This window comes from Etheostoma spectabile, chromosome 13, assembly GCF_008692095.1.
Source record: "Etheostoma spectabile isolate EspeVRDwgs_2016 chromosome 13, UIUC_Espe_1.0, whole genome shotgun sequence".
Classification (NCBI taxonomy): Eukaryota; Metazoa; Chordata; class Actinopteri; order Perciformes; family Percidae; genus Etheostoma; species Etheostoma spectabile.
This window is the reverse complement of record NC_045745.1, coordinates 29,890,474-29,910,573: the sequence shown is the minus strand read 5'-3', so window position 1 is coordinate 29,910,573 and position 20,100 is coordinate 29,890,474. Positions and strand designations below refer to the sequence as shown.

The window sequence follows — 20,100 nt, the reverse complement described above, 5'->3', positions numbered from 1 at the left end:
GTCAGAGTGAGTGGGCTGCCAGTGCTGGACCAGCGCCATCAGCGGTTGGGGGAGGGATATGGTGCTTTGCTCAAGGGCGCCTGGCAGTGCCCAGGAGGTGAAGTGGCATCTCTCCAGCTACCAATCCACATTCCGTATTTCGGTCCGTACGGGGACTTGATCCAGCGATCCTCCAGTATCACTGGGTACATATTCTTGTCCTTGGCTAAACAACACTGCTCGATCCTTTCTAGCACTGTGTTCCTCTTTCCATTCAGTACACATTCACCCTGTCTTTTCCTCCCACACACAGCCTCAATTCCCCAATCCATCGCTGTAAAACCCTCTGCCTTATTTGATCTTGGATTTTAACAGTTTTTGCCTCTCTGTTGTCCTTGATCTTTAACTGGCATTAATTCACTGCCATGACAAAATGAAAAGGAATTCACAGCAAGGTTTTACTGCAATTAATTTAATAAGCATTCATTTAAAGTATCACATCTATTTAAAAAAAAAAAATCACATAACTGTGAATCAAGGACATATATTTTGCAAGAGGAAAGATATTTTTGGAATACAGAACCACAAATGAAATATGCTGGATAGGACATCAGTCTGCCTACAGCAGCAGGAAATTATCTAACATAAAGATATGATCTGAAACGTGTGATATCAACGTTTCTGACACCAACCTACTTTCCCAGGCGCTTTTGGAAGAAAGCCCCAGCTCTTGCTGTCACATGCAGCACTGATATCTACAGGGATTACAAAAGCTTAATCACCTGTATCAGCAGCAATGCAGAGATCATTTATAACTGGAAGCATGCTCCTTAGCTCTCCATGCTATGAAGGGCTGTAAAACTTGACACTAAATACGTGGTTATCATTGGCTGGACCCATCCACACGGCGAGGGCCAGGCCTTGGAACGCAAAGCTTAGTCGCTGAGTGAATGATGAATTTACATCATTGGTTTGAGGGAGGGTGATGACAATGTGTGTGTGTGTGTGTTTCCCCATTGGCCATTGCTAGGGACGTAACAATTACTGGTGTAACGGTAAACTATGGTAAAAATGTTGAGTGTAACAATTGTTCTTTTTATTTAAAATATTGTTATTACCGCGGTGGATTACCATGGTGTAGAAAACCCTGTGTTTAATCCTTCACAGCTTCAACCGAGGCTCATGAAGCTGCCGCGCAGGCGCTCTGCGCTCAGACAGGAGCAGGGGACAGAAAGTAGCAGCATGTTGTCATTCCTACCCGTTTTCGGTATTGTTGAAGGGATGTGGGTGTAGCCCAGAACGTAAGTTAAAACTATTCTGTAGCTTGCCAAACTGTCATGGGTTTTACTGCCTCGTTATCTTCAATAAGTGTTCTGCTACGATGGGGAAGTGTAGTATTTGTATTAATTAGTAGTATTAGTGTAGTATTAGAATGTAGTGTAGTAAGGTGTATTACACTGTTTGCTCCGTTATGAATGTGCATGTGGCTTATTCTCAATTTGTGTTACTAAGCAATATGTTACATTTATGTTAATTACTACAGAGAAATGAATGTAATTCTCAGTATTGTTTCATGTTATATGCTGGTGGCTATAACCCATGTGTTGTCTTCCCGTTAACCCTGAACTTGTCCTTCCAGGTTAAAATTTAAAAGTGAATAATTTTTTTTCCTTTTCCAATGTTTTTGTCAGTTTTTCTGATTTATTTGTCACTTTTTCCATGCTTTTGGCGCTTTTTTTTAAATTTGAGCTGGTTTAATGCTAGGTTTTACACTTATTCTTGGAATTCATGGTCGACAAACCACAATTTGTATGAAATTAGGCATACGTTTTATTTAAAAATGCAGAAATTATAACTGATTTTGACTAGGATGTTGAGTGGATCACAGATGGGTATATGTCAAAGTTTAGTCCAGATACTCTTTTGAAACTGTAAAAAAAAAAAAAAGCTATAAGATTAAAACACCCAAATAATTACCTGAAGAATGTTGGATGGAATCATCACTGTTATTTTTGGGCAATTTGGTTGAAAGATATCCATATTTCTGATTTAAAACGTGGGAAAAGGACAATACAAGGGTTAACATTTAGTTTTGGTAAATAATGTTCATAGTAAGTCAGATGCTTATTAATGTGCATTATTATTTGCTTATATTTCAGAACCACATCCAGCTTCACACGTAATGTCAAATACAACTTTACGGTTAACTTCATGTTGGAGTTGTAAATAAATCTTCCTGGATCTCAAAGTCAGACATATCTGGTTAAAGTAAATAATTTATCATAAAGCCTTAGGGAAGCTAAAATAAATACTCTGGAGCTGGTAACCTTGCATCTAAAATTCTGCCTTTTTTAATTCATAATCTCGTTACACTGTCCAAGGTTTACAGCGTTATTACGGGGGGGGGGGGGACAAACAGAAACCAACAAATCAAATAGGACTGTGCTGAGTTTCCACATAAATCCTGGCAACACAGGCCACACCGCACTCAATGCAATTCCCCATCAGGGAGTAGGTGTATTTTTTTTCTTTTATACTGCTTAAATTGCTTTGATTTAGTGATCATAAAACCACAGGTAAAGGACACATACAACAGGGTCTGGCAGGGTTTACAGCCAACATATGCATCCCCATCTGGCTGGCCAGTCATATCATTTGGTCCGCCGTGGAACAAGAAGCTGAAAATATTTGAGCTCCTCTTTCTGATTATTTGTACGCTTGAAAGCAGTGTTTGGCTTTCATCGTTTTCTATCTCAGTAACACATGTTCTCTCTCCTCATCTCTGATCGCTGTGTTCCTTTCAACTTGATTTCTCTCTTTATTTGGCCGACTCAAGCTGAAATGACTATTTCCAACCCATAAGGAGACGTACAGTAATGTTACTTATTCAGTTAAACTAGTGCATGCTACTGACAGGTATGCTGTACTACAATAAATGTATGCAATTTTTGACAGTGATAGGAGGGTAAATATGCACCTTTTCATAGTAAATATTTCCCAGTTTACACATTTGATATAACAATTTGGATCCTTCATTCATTGAGGTGCTGCCAGAATAGCCTCTGCAGTAAAAGCCTGTCGGTGGCAACCTGTGTCAGTCACAGCAGTCCATGGAGCACGGCAACCACACTGCGACATTAAGGACATTCAGATGACCTTCCATACGCACAGCGCCACGACTACAGCACTCAGACCAAGTCATGGGATAGACTCAACATAATGGAGTCTTTCTTTAACATGAGGTAAATAAAGCTGTTATGTTTGCTAAAAATCAGCTTATTCATGATGAAATAACATATTTGATATTTGGTGGGAGAAAGTGATTAGTACATGGTATTGGAGTGACCTACTCATGTGATGGGAATGTACAGTATCGAAATTAAAGCTAGCAATGTTTTTTTAGAATTAAATAATTTTAATTTTTTTTCTTTTCTCTATAAAATGTCAGAAAATTCCCCTCCTAATTTTCTAAACCCGAAGATGACGTCTAAAAATTACTTGTTTTCACCAACCAACAGGCCAAACTGTTAGTAATAATGTTAACATTATTCAGTTTATTGCATAGAACAAATAAATTAATGATTTTAAAAATATTTCAAATATAGAATCAGTTCATAAGAGTTGGCCATTAAGTATTAATTCAATTAAACACAATAACTAATCAATAAAAAGTACTAGACAACATTAGGATAGTTCTCCACCAATTACAACATTCCTCTTGTAACATTGACATGACAAAGTATCAATTGATGCAGCACAACCACAAATATCATTGTTTAGGTTCTATACATTCTTCTTACATTTCAAAACCTGCCGCCAACATTGCCCACAATGCATCTCGAGGCAAGCCACCTACATGACAACTCGTTGGCGCACATCACACTGCCACTTGTGACACCCCAGAGGAAGGTGGTAGAGCACAGGCACAACAAAAGCTGTGAAGGAAGTGCTGTCCCAGTGCAATCTAACAGCAGCACAGCTGATACCTATTAGTCAAGTCTTCTTCATTAGTACGCCTCAGGGACGATGGCTTCCTACTGAACAGCTTGAAGAGTTAAGTGTGTATAAACACACTTGAAAATAATGCTGTATACTGTACAAAACAGTTTATCCTGACAATTTGTACAGTTGTTAGTCATTTTTATAGTGATCCATAAAAGAAAAGTAGTCGTCTGAGGCTAATAACTGGGCTGCACCCAACACTACAACAGAAGCGGCACTAGCTCCCAGATTTTATGCCTGCTGCATCATCTTTTGTCCTTGGTCGATGACTTTAAGTGCCAAGTGTAACTGTCGCAAAACCTGTGTAATGAATCTAATGAACCGTTATGATGACATGACATGAATATGTGTTACTGCCACTGGTTTAACACACAGGGCAGTAAAACCATCCAGAGTTTATGTTTGTAAATGGCTTTTTCATAAACTGCCAAAGAAGTCTGAACAGCTTCTGTGTCTTTCTATTTTAGGATTCAACATTTTTTTTTTTGTCCATGACATGATCTTTGACCAGGTTCAAGTATTCGTTCAGAAAACAAAGCAATGACCCTTGAGCAGCAGAAAACAATCCTGCAGTCAGCATTACAAGAAACTGCTCACCTGCTTTGAGTTTCCAACAATAGGAAAGGAGTTTGCAATTATTATTTTAATAAAAAAAATTAGATTTGCTGGCAGCAACACAGAAGTGTTATACTGTACGTATATAACTCTATAAAATAACCCTATTCAAAACTTAGATGCCTCTATAAAGCAGCCAGAAAGTAGATATTTTTTACCTTGTTTAATTGTACACCTACACTCTACCTGTTCTGTGCAACATCTTCAAAGACACAGTTAGGTGTAAGGATTTTAATCTATATTGAATGGACCTCGTATCCATAGCGTTACCTCGGACACAATTTCAGAAGCAGTCGGATTTGGATGTTGCTGTTGCTGAAAGATATCGGATGTACTTTACTTAATTTTTTACTGATTGTGTTTCTTAACAACAATCCTCCATGGAAAGTGGGTCTGTGCCATTTCCTCAAAGAATAAAAAGGAAATAAACAACATAAATACATCATACAGAAGATACGGCATGAACAATGTTAGAACAAAAACCAAACAAAACCAATGTAATCTAACTAATTTCATGGGTTGGTAATATCTTGAGGGTCCACTCTGAGGGGCATCAGACATTTGGCATACAACATTTGTGTATTTCTAGGACAAAGTGTCCAATGTGCAGCTGTGCAGACACCTTCTGGGAAATCCAATCCAGCTTCAGCTCGATTCATGCCTGTTGGGGTTGTCCGCTAATTGGTTACTTTGAAGATCATTGGCCAGATGCTCACCGTATCAATAGAGGATTGACTGAAGCTCAAACGTAATTAGTGCACAGATCAATGACATTTTAAAGGATGTGATTATAGGAGAACACTTGTTTCACATGACAATACTTTTACTACTAGCAATTATTTATCTAGTTGTTTACAGCTAGTTTGCGTGTTTTCCAAGAAACCAAGCCTGTGAAAAGAATATTAACATATATTAATCAAGCCCCCCCTCAAAAGCTACAGAAACAGAAATGGCACATACTAAAGAAAGCTCATTGTGGAACTAGTGACTGTAATTCTGCACCAAGGCTGGATTTTGGGAAAGAGACTTCGCATTCAGTATAAGGGGACCCCTAAGGTCTATATTAAAGAGACTTCAGATACAGTATTAGGGGACCACTAAGGTCTATATAAAAGAGACTTCAGATACAGTATTAGGGGACCACTAAGGTGTATATAAAAGAGACTTCAGATACAGTATTAGGGGACCACTAAGGTCTATATAAAAGACTTCAGATACAGTATTAGGGGACCACTAAGGTCTATATAAAAGAGACTTCAGATACAGTATTAGGGACCACTAAGGTCTATATAAAAGAGACTTCAGATACAGTATTAGGGACCACTAAGGTCTATATAAAAGAGACTTCAGATACAGTATTAGGGGACCACTAAGGTTTTTTTTGAGTCCCTTTTTTAATGAATATTATTTTTATATGATTTTGGTCATCTTTCACTTGAGATCATACTTAAACAAATAGCTGAGATACAGGGCCACAGACACTCCACTAGACAAAAATGAACAATTAAAATGGTTAAAGCAATCAATGTTTACCCTTTTATCTAAACCACTTCTTTTTAAGTGAAAACCAAGGTGAAGGTTGGACATTCATTTTAAGCATCCATTAGATCTTACAAAGCTAGTGTCTGGTATCACTTTGACCTACTGTACTTGCACTAATTGTGTGTGCATGCTATTAAACAATGTTGTCCATGAATTGAATGCACACTTGACCGGTCTACCCACTCTAGGCCCATGATCTCCACCAAGAAGATGGCTTTGAGTCCACTGTGGACCTCGCTAGCAATGCTGGTGGGTGAAACGATACAATACTCATTAGAATGTGTCATAATAATGTAATACATGTAACTGTTGTTGTGTTGTAAACTAAAGCAGGAGGCATATATTCACTGATCATTTGTGATTTATCATTAGTAACACCTTGTGGATGTTTGACTTTCTTCTCTTTGGTCTCTAAGTAGAAACCATTTGCCTGGTCCTTCAATCAGCAACGTGGCTCAGCCATGAATGCATTACCCTTGTCCAGACCTGTGACACATTAACCTTGACAACACTACCGAAACAAAATGTTATTTGTTGACCAGGTCACATCTCAAAGTGATGCCTCTCTCGGCCATGCTTTGAATAATTCATGTGAGATGGGGTAAGAAAGCAAGTAGGAGCTAGACAACTTCACTTCAATCCATAGGCAAAGTGTACATATAGCACTCTCATCCTTAAAGCTATTGATTATGTGCCACATTAGCCAGCAGCTTGGCAATAGGTTACCAACAAAATAGACAACAAGACAGCCAGAGTGTCGACACTTGTTTAGTGTTGATTGTAGAAGGGGAAGGTGGTGGTTGGAAGTGAGGCAAGCTGAAAGATTGAAAGACCTTTGCTGAATAGAAAAAAACCCCACAGCCTTCTCATTCATATGTAACACATGGATTCGTGGGAATGAAAGCTTAATCAGCCCCGTCTTTTAGTGTGCGGGAAATAAGGAAATGTGGTGATGTGCAGAATGACAGACCCTTATATAGAGGATTTGTCTGTTACACCTTAATCCATTAGGAAAGTCTCCTGCCTCAACTGTAGTAAAGCCGATTTGGAGGCTGCCGATAACATCAGTGGGCATCAGGGAGGTGGCGGTTCTCAGTGAGAAACGGCTCTGCTGATACGCAGATATTCCGGGAGCATGTGCATGCTGACTGAGGATTATTTCCAAACTCCAGCAACTTGAACTTTGATGGACAATTAATATATGCTTTCACTTTTAGATGCAAATTTCCTAGTGAAATTCCATTTTTGGTACATGTTTGGATTCCTCAAGAGAGGCAGCAGAATAATGTCTTGCTGGGGAAAAAATACAACTCCATAAAATGTGTTAATTAAAGAATGCTGTGCAAGGGCTTTGCATATGTGCTCTACATCATGTCTCAAGTAATTGCAGAAAGATTAACATTTGTGAATATCCTTGTCACATGCTGTGTTAGGTTCATGCATAATGAATTGCATTGACTGCTTGGGCCCTGCTGGAAAGGGTGGGATGACAATTTTCTGTCCCTGAAGATGTCAAACGTTGATGCATTTCCTTTATTAACCTGCATGCTCTCATGACAGCTAATGATTTTCCGTATTATTTATTAACATCATTAATACTAGTGCCAATCATTGTATCATCAATCTTCTTTTCTTGCCTCATGCTGCATGATCAAACCAGAAACCAAGGTCAGGCTTCCAGTACATTTACAATTTTAACTGTGAAAATATGAATGACCTATTAACTAATTTTAGTTGTAGTTGCCAACGTGAAAGTAAAAGTTTAGATGGGTTTGTCCCTTAGGGCAAGAAAATGTGGTAACATACATTATTTTATATGAATCTTAGCTATATCTTTACCCTTAAATGATCTAGTCCAGGGGTTTGTCTGACACTATGGGCTCCCCCACAGCGTATGCTTGCTTTTAGCAAATTGGCAGTTTTGTTGTCATTACTTAGAATTCATCATGCGGTACGCACTATAGCTTTAAGGTACACGGAATGAGCTATTAGCAGTTCCTGTTTGCAATGTACCCATGGGTGTACAGACAGTCATCGCTTGAGTACTTTAATACTGAAGAAAATGTAAAAGCATGATGGTTCTCAGACAAGTTCCCCCCCTTTCAACTCTCCTCACAGTTTGAAAACCTCTGATCTAGACAGATGTGGACACGAGCATTACACCTCATTCCAAATCCATGGACATTAATATGCTGCTACAACAGCAACAGCCTCCACTTGACTGGAAAAACCCACAAAATGTTGGGACCTGGCTGCAGGGATTCAGGGAGATTCCCTGCGTACCCCAAGAGCACCAGTCAGTGGGGCTACTGATGTTCGGTGATGAGGCCTGGCTCGGAGTCAGCGTTTGGATCCATCCCAGAGGTTTTGGATGGGGTTAAAGTCTGGGCTCTGTGCTGGAGCCTGTTTCAGGAAGGAGGTTTAACAAACCGAGTCTAACCCTGAACTCTGAGTTGATTTACCCTGATGGTAACAGCTGATTAGAGATGGTTCAATCAACTCTGAGTAGGTTGACTCAGAGTTAAGTGTGTGCACCACCACTATAAAAATGCAGCATTAATGGAGCCATGTAAGTACAATTCACCGTGGTAACAACCACAAACAAACATGTATTTCCTAAAAAAGCAATACAGCGGCTGCTGCAACAGCACTGCAAGACTGAATGCATAAGTTTCAATATAGTGTATTAATTTCATAATTTAAGTATAAGTGAAATGGTATTGAACCTATAATCTATTTCATTTAGGTGCATCCTGCTGGGGGAAAAGTCCTAGGCCTACTAATCCCATTCTGAGGATGCGGCATTATCATGAAAATAATTATAATTCATAATCTATTATTTCAAAGGGTTTACATCATTCACCTGCAATGTAACTCCTTTTTAATGGCTCTTATTGGTTTGTGTCCAGGGAACATTACAAAAAGGCTTCAGAGCGAGTCACACTCTTGTGACAGCTCTGCATGCAGTGGCATAACTAATATGCTCCGCATCATCACTGCCATTTGCACAGAAATAAACCGTAATGCGACACAAATAATCTGCTGGGATGTAGAGCATGTCCACGATGGGTGGTGTTAGTGATATGAGGACTGATAAGGTTATGTCGGCTACATAACTGATAGACTGGGAAGAAAGACGATACCGCTCAAGTAGGTAGTTATCTGGAAATGAAAATGCATCTATAGTCGGGGCCTCAATATCATCTCCCGACGTATGTTTGAGATCGTTGACACAAGGACAAAAAACGTTTTATAGTCTGCCCAACATGGTTATAATAATAAACCAACACTGTTTTTATCCATGCAGATAAGACAGACAAGCTATTGTCACAACATTGGAAGCTGTATCATTAATAGTGGCCGTCATTAAAACTAAGATTACAAACTCTGTGTGCTCCTAATATGCAGGAGAGCTAAGTGGCACAATGAGAACGCAAATTGAGCTAATCCCTGTCACACAGTTCTGAGTTCTCTCCCTAGCCTGCTTTCTTCCAGGTTCGATGAGCTTTTCCTAGCGTGCAAAATCTTAAAGGGATTTACGCTCCGCCGCGTCTCCCTGCCGTAACATCTCACCTGATCAACAATGCTAACATGACAACCTGTGCAATCTCTTCGTTTGAAATTACAAGAAGTGGGGTTAGAAGGACTTCTAGACATGCCTGAGTTTCTTTCTTTCTTTATTTATTTTTGCTGACTCCGGCACACAAACTGAAAAAATGTGCACAAGATGCAGGAGTGAAAATGCTGTGAACGGCCAATCATGGCTGTGGTGTGCTGCACCATGCAAATTAATTCACCAGTCAGTGAGATTCAGACCGGTGCAGAGGAGAGCCCAAGCTACATTTAGATAAGAGGATGAGCTCTCTTTAGGTTTGTTCTTTTTCAGGCCCAACTTAGGACAAGATCTCATGATTCTATTTTAGTCCTCACCCAAAAATGTGAAGGTCAGAGGGTTGTTGAGTGCAAAAACTATCTACCGAGGCTGCAAGGTAAAAAAAAAAAAAAGAATATTCTTTCCTTATTAATTCAATGCTTAAGGTTTTCCCAGGCAGTCCTCCGGGGTTTATTTTGTCAACATCATTATAGAGGTCTGGTTATTTCATTTGCCAAACTGACAGCCACAGCTGAGACCAACTCACTGTGTAATAATAATAATAATAATAATAAAAACAAAACTTTGCTTTTTCTAGAAGATGATCTTTGGCATCTCATGGTGTTGGTTAGATTACAATGTCTGCTGGACCAGTGAGACGGTTTAATAAAGGTATAATGCTAAATGCATCACCAGAACATTAACTGGAGGGACAGTGTTGGGGGATGAAATGGTTAAGGAAGAAGTTAAATAGCAAACAGAGGGAGACTGAGAGGTACAATATTGGGATTGGGATTAGCTGATTGACTGTGAGGGTAGCACCCAGTGTGAACAGTTAGCATGATACATAAATACTTTATACTTTATTGATCCCCAAAGGGAAACTACATGGGCCTTCAGTGCCATCCAGTATTAACTGCGCTCTTTGTAATTCCAATTTTAATTTATAATTCACTTCGCAATATACAATATGTTGTTGTACCTGGCTTCGGGAAGGAGGTTGAGGAGCAGGAGAATGATCCACCAGCCCAAGTCCAGTGATTTAGGCTTCCAGTGTGCAGCAGCCATATTGGTTCAAACAGAGGACTCCTGTAGGAAGGACAGAAGAGTGAGAGGGAGATGATGTCATACAGCATCACATGACAGTACATTATTGACTTTGGAAAACAATGTAAACATGTTCATAGCTTAAAAGGTAAATGCAGAATGGACATGATGGACGTCAAATGGTTGGCGAATTATTAAAATATATTTCTCAACATTCATTTGAGCCTCTATTATAGTACGCTACCCCCACTTAACCCACCTGCTCCTCACTGGTTTATACTTTTGATACATGTGATTGATGGTGTGTGCTTTGTTGCAAACTGATACTGACATTTTTATGCCTAAAAGCATGTGGCTGTCAGACATTGTAAGTCTTTCTTTTAGTAAGTGACATAAATCATACAATGATTTACGAGACCTTCAGAAACATGGTGGGGGTGTTTATAATATAAAGCAAATTCAGCATCCTATGTTGCCACTTTGCTTACTAATCAGTGTAGAAAAGAGACAGGTTGACTGTGTCTGTTTCAGTTTGGAACATTACTAATATTATATGCACACACGGTTTCTTTAGTCCATGGATGTCTTTCACACACACACACACACACACACATCAGTTCTAGTTCATATGTAGTAACATTAGTTGGGTCCTTGGCAATTGCTAATTAATAATCATCTTTCATTCATGCTGTTTTATTTATGCTCTTCCTTTAAGTTTTTGGGGTTAAAGGAGTTGTAATACTATTTTGAGACATTAGAAGGGAGGGTGTTGCAATTTTTTCATGAATATATAAAAAAGTAAAGCATAAGGTACAACACTCTCTCCCCTCACCAATCAAGTTTTGGGCAGTCCAAAATTTATCAACCTATACCGTTAACTTTTAACATCACAGAAGTGGGCCTAAATAATCCAGTCCATATCCAAATGAATACATCCAATAACCTATATCCTTGAACCAAATTAAACAGAATACATTACTCATTGTGAGTGCTTGGGTCTCTCTATTTCCACCCACAGGACCCTCAGTAATCATGAGAGATGGCGTCGATATTGAGTAGCCCATAAACCAGATGTACTGGTCTCTACCAGGATAATGCATGATATAAAACGCTGGAATAAACCCATTATACAGCAGTACAGTTCCCTACTTCCTTAAAACTCCACTGATAGATGTTGCACAGCGACTGCATTTCTAACACCGTAATTATTGGTAATTATCACAAGGCGGTTGCAGTCTGGCAATTTACAGACCAAATAAATGACCGCTCATTAAAAATACATGAATGCAGCCAGAAAAACCACCAGGAAGGTGAGGGAAAGGAAGCCAAATGTTGTTGAATGACTGACGTACAGCAGTTCCATGTGCTGCAGCTGTGTCATACTTAAAAGGCTTTCATTGTGCTTTTTGTGTGACTCAGCCCCCCCTTGTTTGCCACCGTACAGAGAGAAGATCAAACACTTTCTTCGGAGGAGTCTGTGTTCTCGGTGCCCCTGTGGAGCACCGATCATTACAGGCCGAGTAAACAAATGAGTGGATGTAAAGATACACTTCAGGTGTTGAAATAGGACACTGCACTGATACTGCTACGGTCCAACCTGTGACCGTCCTTTTATTATGTTTGGGATGATCTGACTTCAAACAAACTGTCTTATGTACTATTGATTGCAACTGAGCACCAAGTGAAGTACAGATCCACATCTAGTCTTTACGCTGGTAGAATTCATGGTATTTATTTTTTTCGGACCGCACTAAAAAGTTTCACACTAAACGTAAATTTTGCTTTCAAGAACAGTTTTTAATAATTTGCGCCATAGATGGAATAACATTTAGGATCTTCCAACAGGCAATTGACCTTTAAACCTAACAGAACTGTACATTTGCATTCATGTATGATAGTTTTTCTAAGGAAATTGTTCTTTTAATTAGCTACATAATCAGTGTTTGTCATTGTGTTTTTGTACAGCCTACATTACATTAAGGGCAACGCATGCCTAGCCGTTAATGCGCCGTATACTCCTAAAATGTTTGCGACAGTCAACTCTGGCTCCATCTCACTTTAATGCAACAACACTGAGCGTAGCCGAGCCGAGGTTGTCCCCCCACAAACATAGCCAGACGGTGTGAAGCCAAATACATTCTACATATAACATTATCTATAATAGAGCTAACATACATTTACAATAATGTTAGTGGTTAGTGGACATTAGAAAAGCTACATGCTAGGCTTGTGTCAGCCTCCCATGTAACCAGGACCAAAGACCGGACACTCTTTGAAGTGACCCGGCCTGAATTCACAGGCTGTGGCTAATTTGATTGCTTTCTTGCAAGTGGTAAGTTCAGGAAGTGTTTCGCCTTGTCCTGCCCTCCCGTACAGTCATTGGCTACAAACGACAACATGTCGAGGTTGGACGCGGTTAATGTTAGGACAAAGAGTTAGAGAATGGTTACCATTAGTACAAGCCAATCATAGCATTGTAGGGCGGAACTATGCGGAACACTCTTGGGGAAAGAAATAACACATTCAGGAAGAGTCTGTCAGCCTTGGAGTGCATTCTGCAGCAGGGACACATGATACACACTCATTCTAAATATGCAACTCTCTAAAGCAAATATGGCAGTATTGTTGTCCTTCATAAATGAATGTGTACGTGCCTGAATCCAGACCGCAATTTTGTACCGATTAGTCGTACAGCCCTACTCTAACTAACCAGCCAATCATTTCCAAACTACTTATGTGTGAGCAAGCAGCGGATTTCTTTGCAGTGTGTAACCCAAAGATACTTTGAGTTCACTGCTTGTGGCATTTAGCATCATCACTAGCCTCATTGTGCGTCAGATTTAACAGCTGTGGACTGCTGGAATTCCATAAAACTGCAATAAACAATGGTTTGATGAGGAATAAATCAAGCCCAGAAGACCTGAGGCTAAAACTGCCATACTGTTTTGACAATAACCTGATATCAAGAATTGATATCCATTATTCCTAATAGATAATTGGCCGATAGGTACATACTTGGTTCCGAAATGTTCTCATAAAATGTGTTCCGTCATTTACGAGGACTGACCAAGCATATATACTGTAAATCAGCAATAACTTTTTCTATTACCGGTTTTTAAATAATGTAGTAAACATGTCGTCCATTTCAATCAATGCATTTACAGGGGATTTGACACGAAACAATGTACATTGATGCTCTGCTTCGTAAATCCAAGAGCCATGATCTGTTATTGATGCAAAATATTTTGTGTCCTTGTTTCCATAAATAAAGCAGCCACCCATTTATCCTCTGTTATGAACAGTCCTTGTTTTGGCTGAGAAAATGTGCAAACATTTTCAAGTAAGTCAGATAATCCAAACTATAACCAGAATATGAGATTATCCAGGTTATTTTACATGCACTCACCCAAATCTGAGTTACTTGAGCAGCCACAGAAAATAGCAAATGTTGCCAATTAAACAGAGTACAGTTCATGCAAATTAGCTCAAATGTTACTTTTCCTTATTTCAGCCCCTTATTTCCCTTTCAACAGATGTCAAGCCGGACTGTCAAAATAAAACTCTTTTGTTTCTTGACATGCTGGTAGACAGCTGACTTCTTAGACTTTTTTTATTTAGCGCATATCATATTATAGCATCGTTGTTTTCAACCTCATTTCCCCTCTTTCTTTTCTCTCGGTACATTTTGCAAACCGGGTTTGTGTTAAAACAATTTCTGGATTGTTATTTATGAAACATTTTATGCTCCCTTTAAAAACTACAGGATGCCCTCTGGAGGTATTACTACCTTATCTTATAATGCCCGTCTGAAAAAGTGTTAATTTCCTGACATAGTGCCATCTATTTAAGCCACTTCCACTCACGTGAGGATCATCTTTGCAAATGTGTCATCTTTAAGGCTTTGAATATCCTGGATGAATAAATCTCTTAAACACTTTGATTCCTCCATGCCTTGAGGTTCAGTCATAACACAGTGTTTCACCAATGATATTCATTATAGTGTGTAGTAGTTAAAAGGTAGGATGAGTTCTCATTAAAGAGACCCCAAACATATGCTGGTAGACTTTTATAATAACAACAAACCAAAAAGTAAAGTTTCAAAGGAGTAAAGAAAAAAGGGAATATTTAATTATTCTCATTAGTCAGCCCGTAAACTCCATCGTCTATCCCATTTCTACTACAGGATCTCTGTTGTTTGTGTAGCTGGCTACTTAAACACAAGCACCAATTAGAGCTGCAGTGAAAAATCCTCCAGAAATCTTACTAGACAGCACTCTTACAAGTGTCAACAAATTATTTCCATACGAACAAGACAAACAGGCATTAAAAGACTGGCTGCCGGCCGGCCGCTGTCTACAATTCTGCACCCGATTTACCAATACCTGTCACGCAAACGAGGGGCTCAGCGGTCCCTGGAGCTTCAATTGTCGTTGAAACAGAGAATATGAAGGAAGGGAAAAAAGACATGGTGCTTTTGTTGGTAAATTAAAAATAGCTTGCCTAAGGTGACAGTTGTGCTAAAGCACTCTCTATTTCCACTCTTCTAACAATTGTTTTCCATTCTACTGTCAGTTTTTTCCAATGTGATTACATTTGACAGAATTAAAAGGCTATAAATGCCTCTGATGCAAATTAGCTGAATAATCTGCCTGGATGACAATGCTGAGTGATTTGTTGATGATAAGTGGTAAAATAAGAAATGGCGGGACCTAGTTTCCTCCTACAAATACGTCAACTGGGAACAATTCGGTTTAGTTATTTTTATAGTTTGGCAGTCAATCATGACCTTAAGGAAACTGGTAATCAAACTCTCACATTATAAAGTTCATGGTACGTTTTCTATGCAAATTAATCCCACTGGTGCAGTTATAAACTCAATATGTCAAGGAACAGCTAACACCCAAAAGAAATTGTGGCCCTCAACAGCCAATAAACACTGTCGACTGCAGTAATTGTTGAATTTAGGCCGCTGTTCTATATCCATGTAATCCAAGTGGCTGTTCACTAAAAATAGCCCTAAATCCTGTCACATTTGGTTTGATGTGACAGTCGTGCTCTGAGCATCTACCAGTGATCTTTGCAGTCTGTAATTCAACCAGTCAATAGAAGACAAACTTCACCAAACCACTGACAGTTTAACCTTTGGCTGAAGCCATGCTATCTGACAGTGCCTGCCCCCTATACTCTCCATACTCTGAATTTCAGATTTTGCCTTCTGGCTATAGGTTCCGATTCTTTGCTGTTAAGAGTAACAGGTACAAGCACTCCTTCATCCCCACGGCCATTTCACTTCTGATCCCAGGTCAGGGGAGTGTGTCATTTAGTTGATGATATGATGTTGTTTGTGTTGATGATGTCGTCAATGCCGCTGATGAGGACAATTGTGTTATGATGACAGAGGTGTTGATCATGTGTTCAACGTGTCTGGTCACTATACACTTTATTGTGTGTATTAGTATTAGAGCTGGGCGATTATGGAGAAAATCAGATCAATCAGACAATATTCTTGACCAAATACCTCAGAGATTCCCGGTCAATTTCAACATGCAACTCTGTATTTTTAATGTGTAGTGCTCTCAGTAGCGAGACAAATGAAAACAATCGCTGCTGCCTACACTGAGTTATCCTCCTGATAGATTTTGCAACCAACAGGCTTAAATAGGGCAAGTTTTTAGTTTTTTAGTAACGTGTTTTTAGCCTCTAAACATGCTCAAAATGTCATTACCAGTGCCTAGCCATGTGCAGTTATTCCTTCCAAGTGAACATAGTGAGTCAGTGAGTCTGACTGCAGTAGATGTGACAGAAAGGCATAAAAGTGATTAATCCATACCTACACGTACACTGCACATGGGTAGGCACTGGTATTGACATTTTGAGCATGTTTAGATGTTGTTATTTGATATTTCTAATGTTGACAATTTCATCTTATTTTAAAGGCCCATTTTTGACCCGAGGACAACATGAGGGTTAAAAAACAACAACAACATAGCTACACGTTGAAATCGACTGGGATTCTCCTTTTAATGTCAATATTGTAGTGTTGACTATTGGTGCTTTCACGAAATATTAACACAATTAGATTTTTTGATAATTATCAAAAATGTAGATTGGCAACTAGAACAGTCTGGTAAGTTCATAAAATGACATCTTTTTATTATAATGCAGCCTTTAAAACCAGGAAAATGCAACATTTACCCTATAACGATATTACAAAATCCAAAATCTAAGACGATATCTAGTCTCATATCACAATATCGGCATACTATCGATATATTGCTCAGCCCTAAGTGGTATTTATTTGGTCATTCTTATGCCAAATTTTTTAAAGATGTTATTGATGCTGTGCTTTGTACACTATGGAATGTGGAGGTGGGTCACTAGTGACTATTGTTGGTCTTAAGCTTACTGATACTCCCCACCTCCTTCTTTACTGTATTTTTGTTTTTCCAAGTATTGTATGCCTTGCTGTAAAACTAATTGCCCTCAGAGGAAAAAATAAAGTTAAAAGTTAAACATTAACAGTTCAATTGTATGAAAGTAGCAACAATATCTACTTTGATATAATCAATAGTGTCAAATAACATCCAAAATAAGTTCCAATGACCTATTTGGGACGTGGAGGGTGTAGTCGATGATAAGAGATGCACAACGGCCAGCACACAGAACACAGGTGGACATAATGAGCGAGGACAATTTTTATCTTTGTTTTGGGACCGTGGGCATGAGCGTCATTATGATCATTAGGCCTCATCACGGCCAAATGATCAATGTATCAGGCTGCTGGGCAAAACTGTCTCCACTGGGGCCCATGACTATTATGTTACACCAGTGATAATTTGTCAAGATTTAGGGTTTTTCCTCACAGACATGTAATGAGCACAGTGGATCCATTATGAACACATCACCATATGACAATATTAAGAGGGGAGAAGAAAGATCCATTTCATGCTGTCAATGTAGTCTTGCTGTGCCCAGCTTCGACTGACTACTGTTCAGTATAAGTATACTGTTCGCATCTGCTGTAAGGAACTATAAAACTGTAGAATAAAACAGCCCAAGTGGCCCTGATAGTCCTGTTTAATCAAAGCTTAACATATTTGATCTAATCTGAATTTAAGGAGAAGTGGCTTGATGGATGTTTTTATACGGGCTAAACTTGGCAGAAATCTAAGGAATTAAGTTTCTCCTTTTGGTATCGCCAAGATCTACTTGTAAAGAGCTTACTCTCCTTTTACTGCACGTTTCCAAGGGTGGAGAACAGTATGACATCCTAAAATTCACTGAGGTTGTTCATTTGCATTAAGAAATTAATAAAAAATATACCAGATGGAGATAGATTTGGACTTTTCATGCTGTGTGCGTAAATTACCCCGACAGTAGAGAGGGAAGAACAAAAATCTGGTTTCCAAAATGAGGCCAAAGTGCTTAAAAGCAAAACGCTGTCACAGCCCTTAAACATTTTGTAATTTGATGTTCACAAGGAGCCCAAACCTTTTCCGAAAGTAAACGGCTAGCACAAGAATGTGGTGGTGACAATGCAATGCATGTGAGAGTGAATGTGACTTGATACAAGGCAAGGCTTCCAGGGGCTTAAACTCCTTCTATGCGGAACAACAGCAGACCAGGGACGAGTGATGAAACAATAACAGCTGCTCTGGGAATGGCTTCATAAAAGACTGTTCCCTAGCCTGTATAATCTGTTTATTATATAATTATTTTCCCTTTCGTATGTAAAAGTAAGGATAGAATTGTTATAACAGTCAACAGTTCTCACCTGTCAAAATGCTAAGATCTATTATGCTTACCAAGTTAAGCAGTTTGCACACATGGAGCACAGCTGGGTAATTCTCTACTGCTGAATCTACATTTCTTTTCTTTTTTTATCAAATTTTTATTTTTATATTCAGAAAAAAAATGCAAACATGACATTCACGAACAGTTACACACAACACACTGGGGCATAGGAACGCGTCCCAGGGCTACAAAATCACAGAGAGGAAAAACGGGAAGGGAGGGAGACAAAACAACACATGCAGAAACAGACACAAGACAAGAGACCAAACACACATGCAAACAAAAGAAAAGGCTACAGCATTGCCTCCAAGGACTCAGCATGCTGTGCCAAGTCTCGAAAGTCTTCCCCGGGGCTCCACCCACATGAGCCGTAGAGTTCCATGTACGTGACATCCGAAAAAAGAAAAGAAGAACGAACCGATAAGTCCTGAAGTGGCTTCCAACGGGTTGCAATCATCCTCTTAGCAGCTGTAAATCCATCAAACACGGCACGTTTTTGAGCTTTAGAAAGCTGAAAGGTCGACAGGTCATTCATAACCAAAACGTTGACAGTAACAGGCACACTCAATCAAGGTGGAAAATTTGGATGCAGCCTTGTTCCAGAACTGACCAACAGGAGAACTCTCACTCCCAGAACATATGAAGAAATGTACCTTGTGCTTTTATTGGGCAGAAAGTGCATAAAGGGTTTATATTATATTATAAAGGTTGTTATTATTATTATTTTCATATGATGCATTTCCATGGGGGTGAGATATGTCCTATGTATGAAATTGTAGTGAATCTGCTGATGATCGGGATTGCGAGATACTTCTGGAATGTTAGACAACACATTATGCCAGTCCAGAGCGGGGTCTGGACAATCGCATGCCCAGATCCTCTCAATAGGAAGGGTAGAGCAGCCAGATATCACCAAGAACTGATAAAGCCTGGATACCATACCACACCACATTTTTTAGGCTGCACAGTAAATAATTTCCGAATACAATGGATGGGCAAAGGCCTCTGCCAAGGGGACACCGTGTGCCTTGAGTGCCAACCTTAACTGAAGGTAAAAGAAAAAAGAGGAACGTTGCAGACCGAATGCAGTTTGTAAGCCAGAAAAAGGTAACAAGCCAGCATCACCAAAAATCTCTTTTAGACAATGAACTTCTTTTTGTTCCCACTGTGGAGCTGTTATCGGCCTCCCACCAATCAGGAGTGCTGTATTATTGAATATCGGGGAAAAGCTGTGCCAGTTACAAGCTATTGGGCAGTATGTTTCACCTAATCTCCAAGTTTTGATAAGATGAGAGATAATGACGCCAAACCGTAGCTGGCACTGTTTGTTTGAAATATTGGCAAAGAGCAGCAGACAGACACATCTGGACTAAACCAAGTGAGGAGGGGTCTTAACACAAAGGACCATAAATAATGTTTAAAGTCGGGAACTGAAAGACCACCATCCTCTCTCCTCGTCTGTGAAGGAGACCTCTTAAGTTGTGGCCGTTTGCCTTTCCAGATAAATTTGGATACTGCTGATTGTAATT

General features: G+C 39.3%; 1 protein-coding gene across 3 annotated transcripts in view; it reads right to left on the bottom strand.

The window, feature by feature from the left end:
- gabra3 (gamma-aminobutyric acid type A receptor subunit alpha3) overlaps positions 1-20,100 on the bottom strand; it is a 177,023-nt gene that overhangs the window by 127,178 nt on the left and 29,745 nt on the right. For 2 of the 3 annotated variants that reach the window (XM_032532709.1, XM_032532711.1), the window contains exon 2: positions 10,713-10,820. In XM_032532709.1, coding sequence (XP_032388600.1) covers positions 10,713-10,798 — 86 coding nt within the window. In that variant the 5' untranslated portion in view covers positions 10,799-10,820. The remainder of the gene's footprint in view (positions 1-10,712; positions 10,821-20,100) is intronic. The other variant, XM_032532710.1, reaches the window with a different exon arrangement.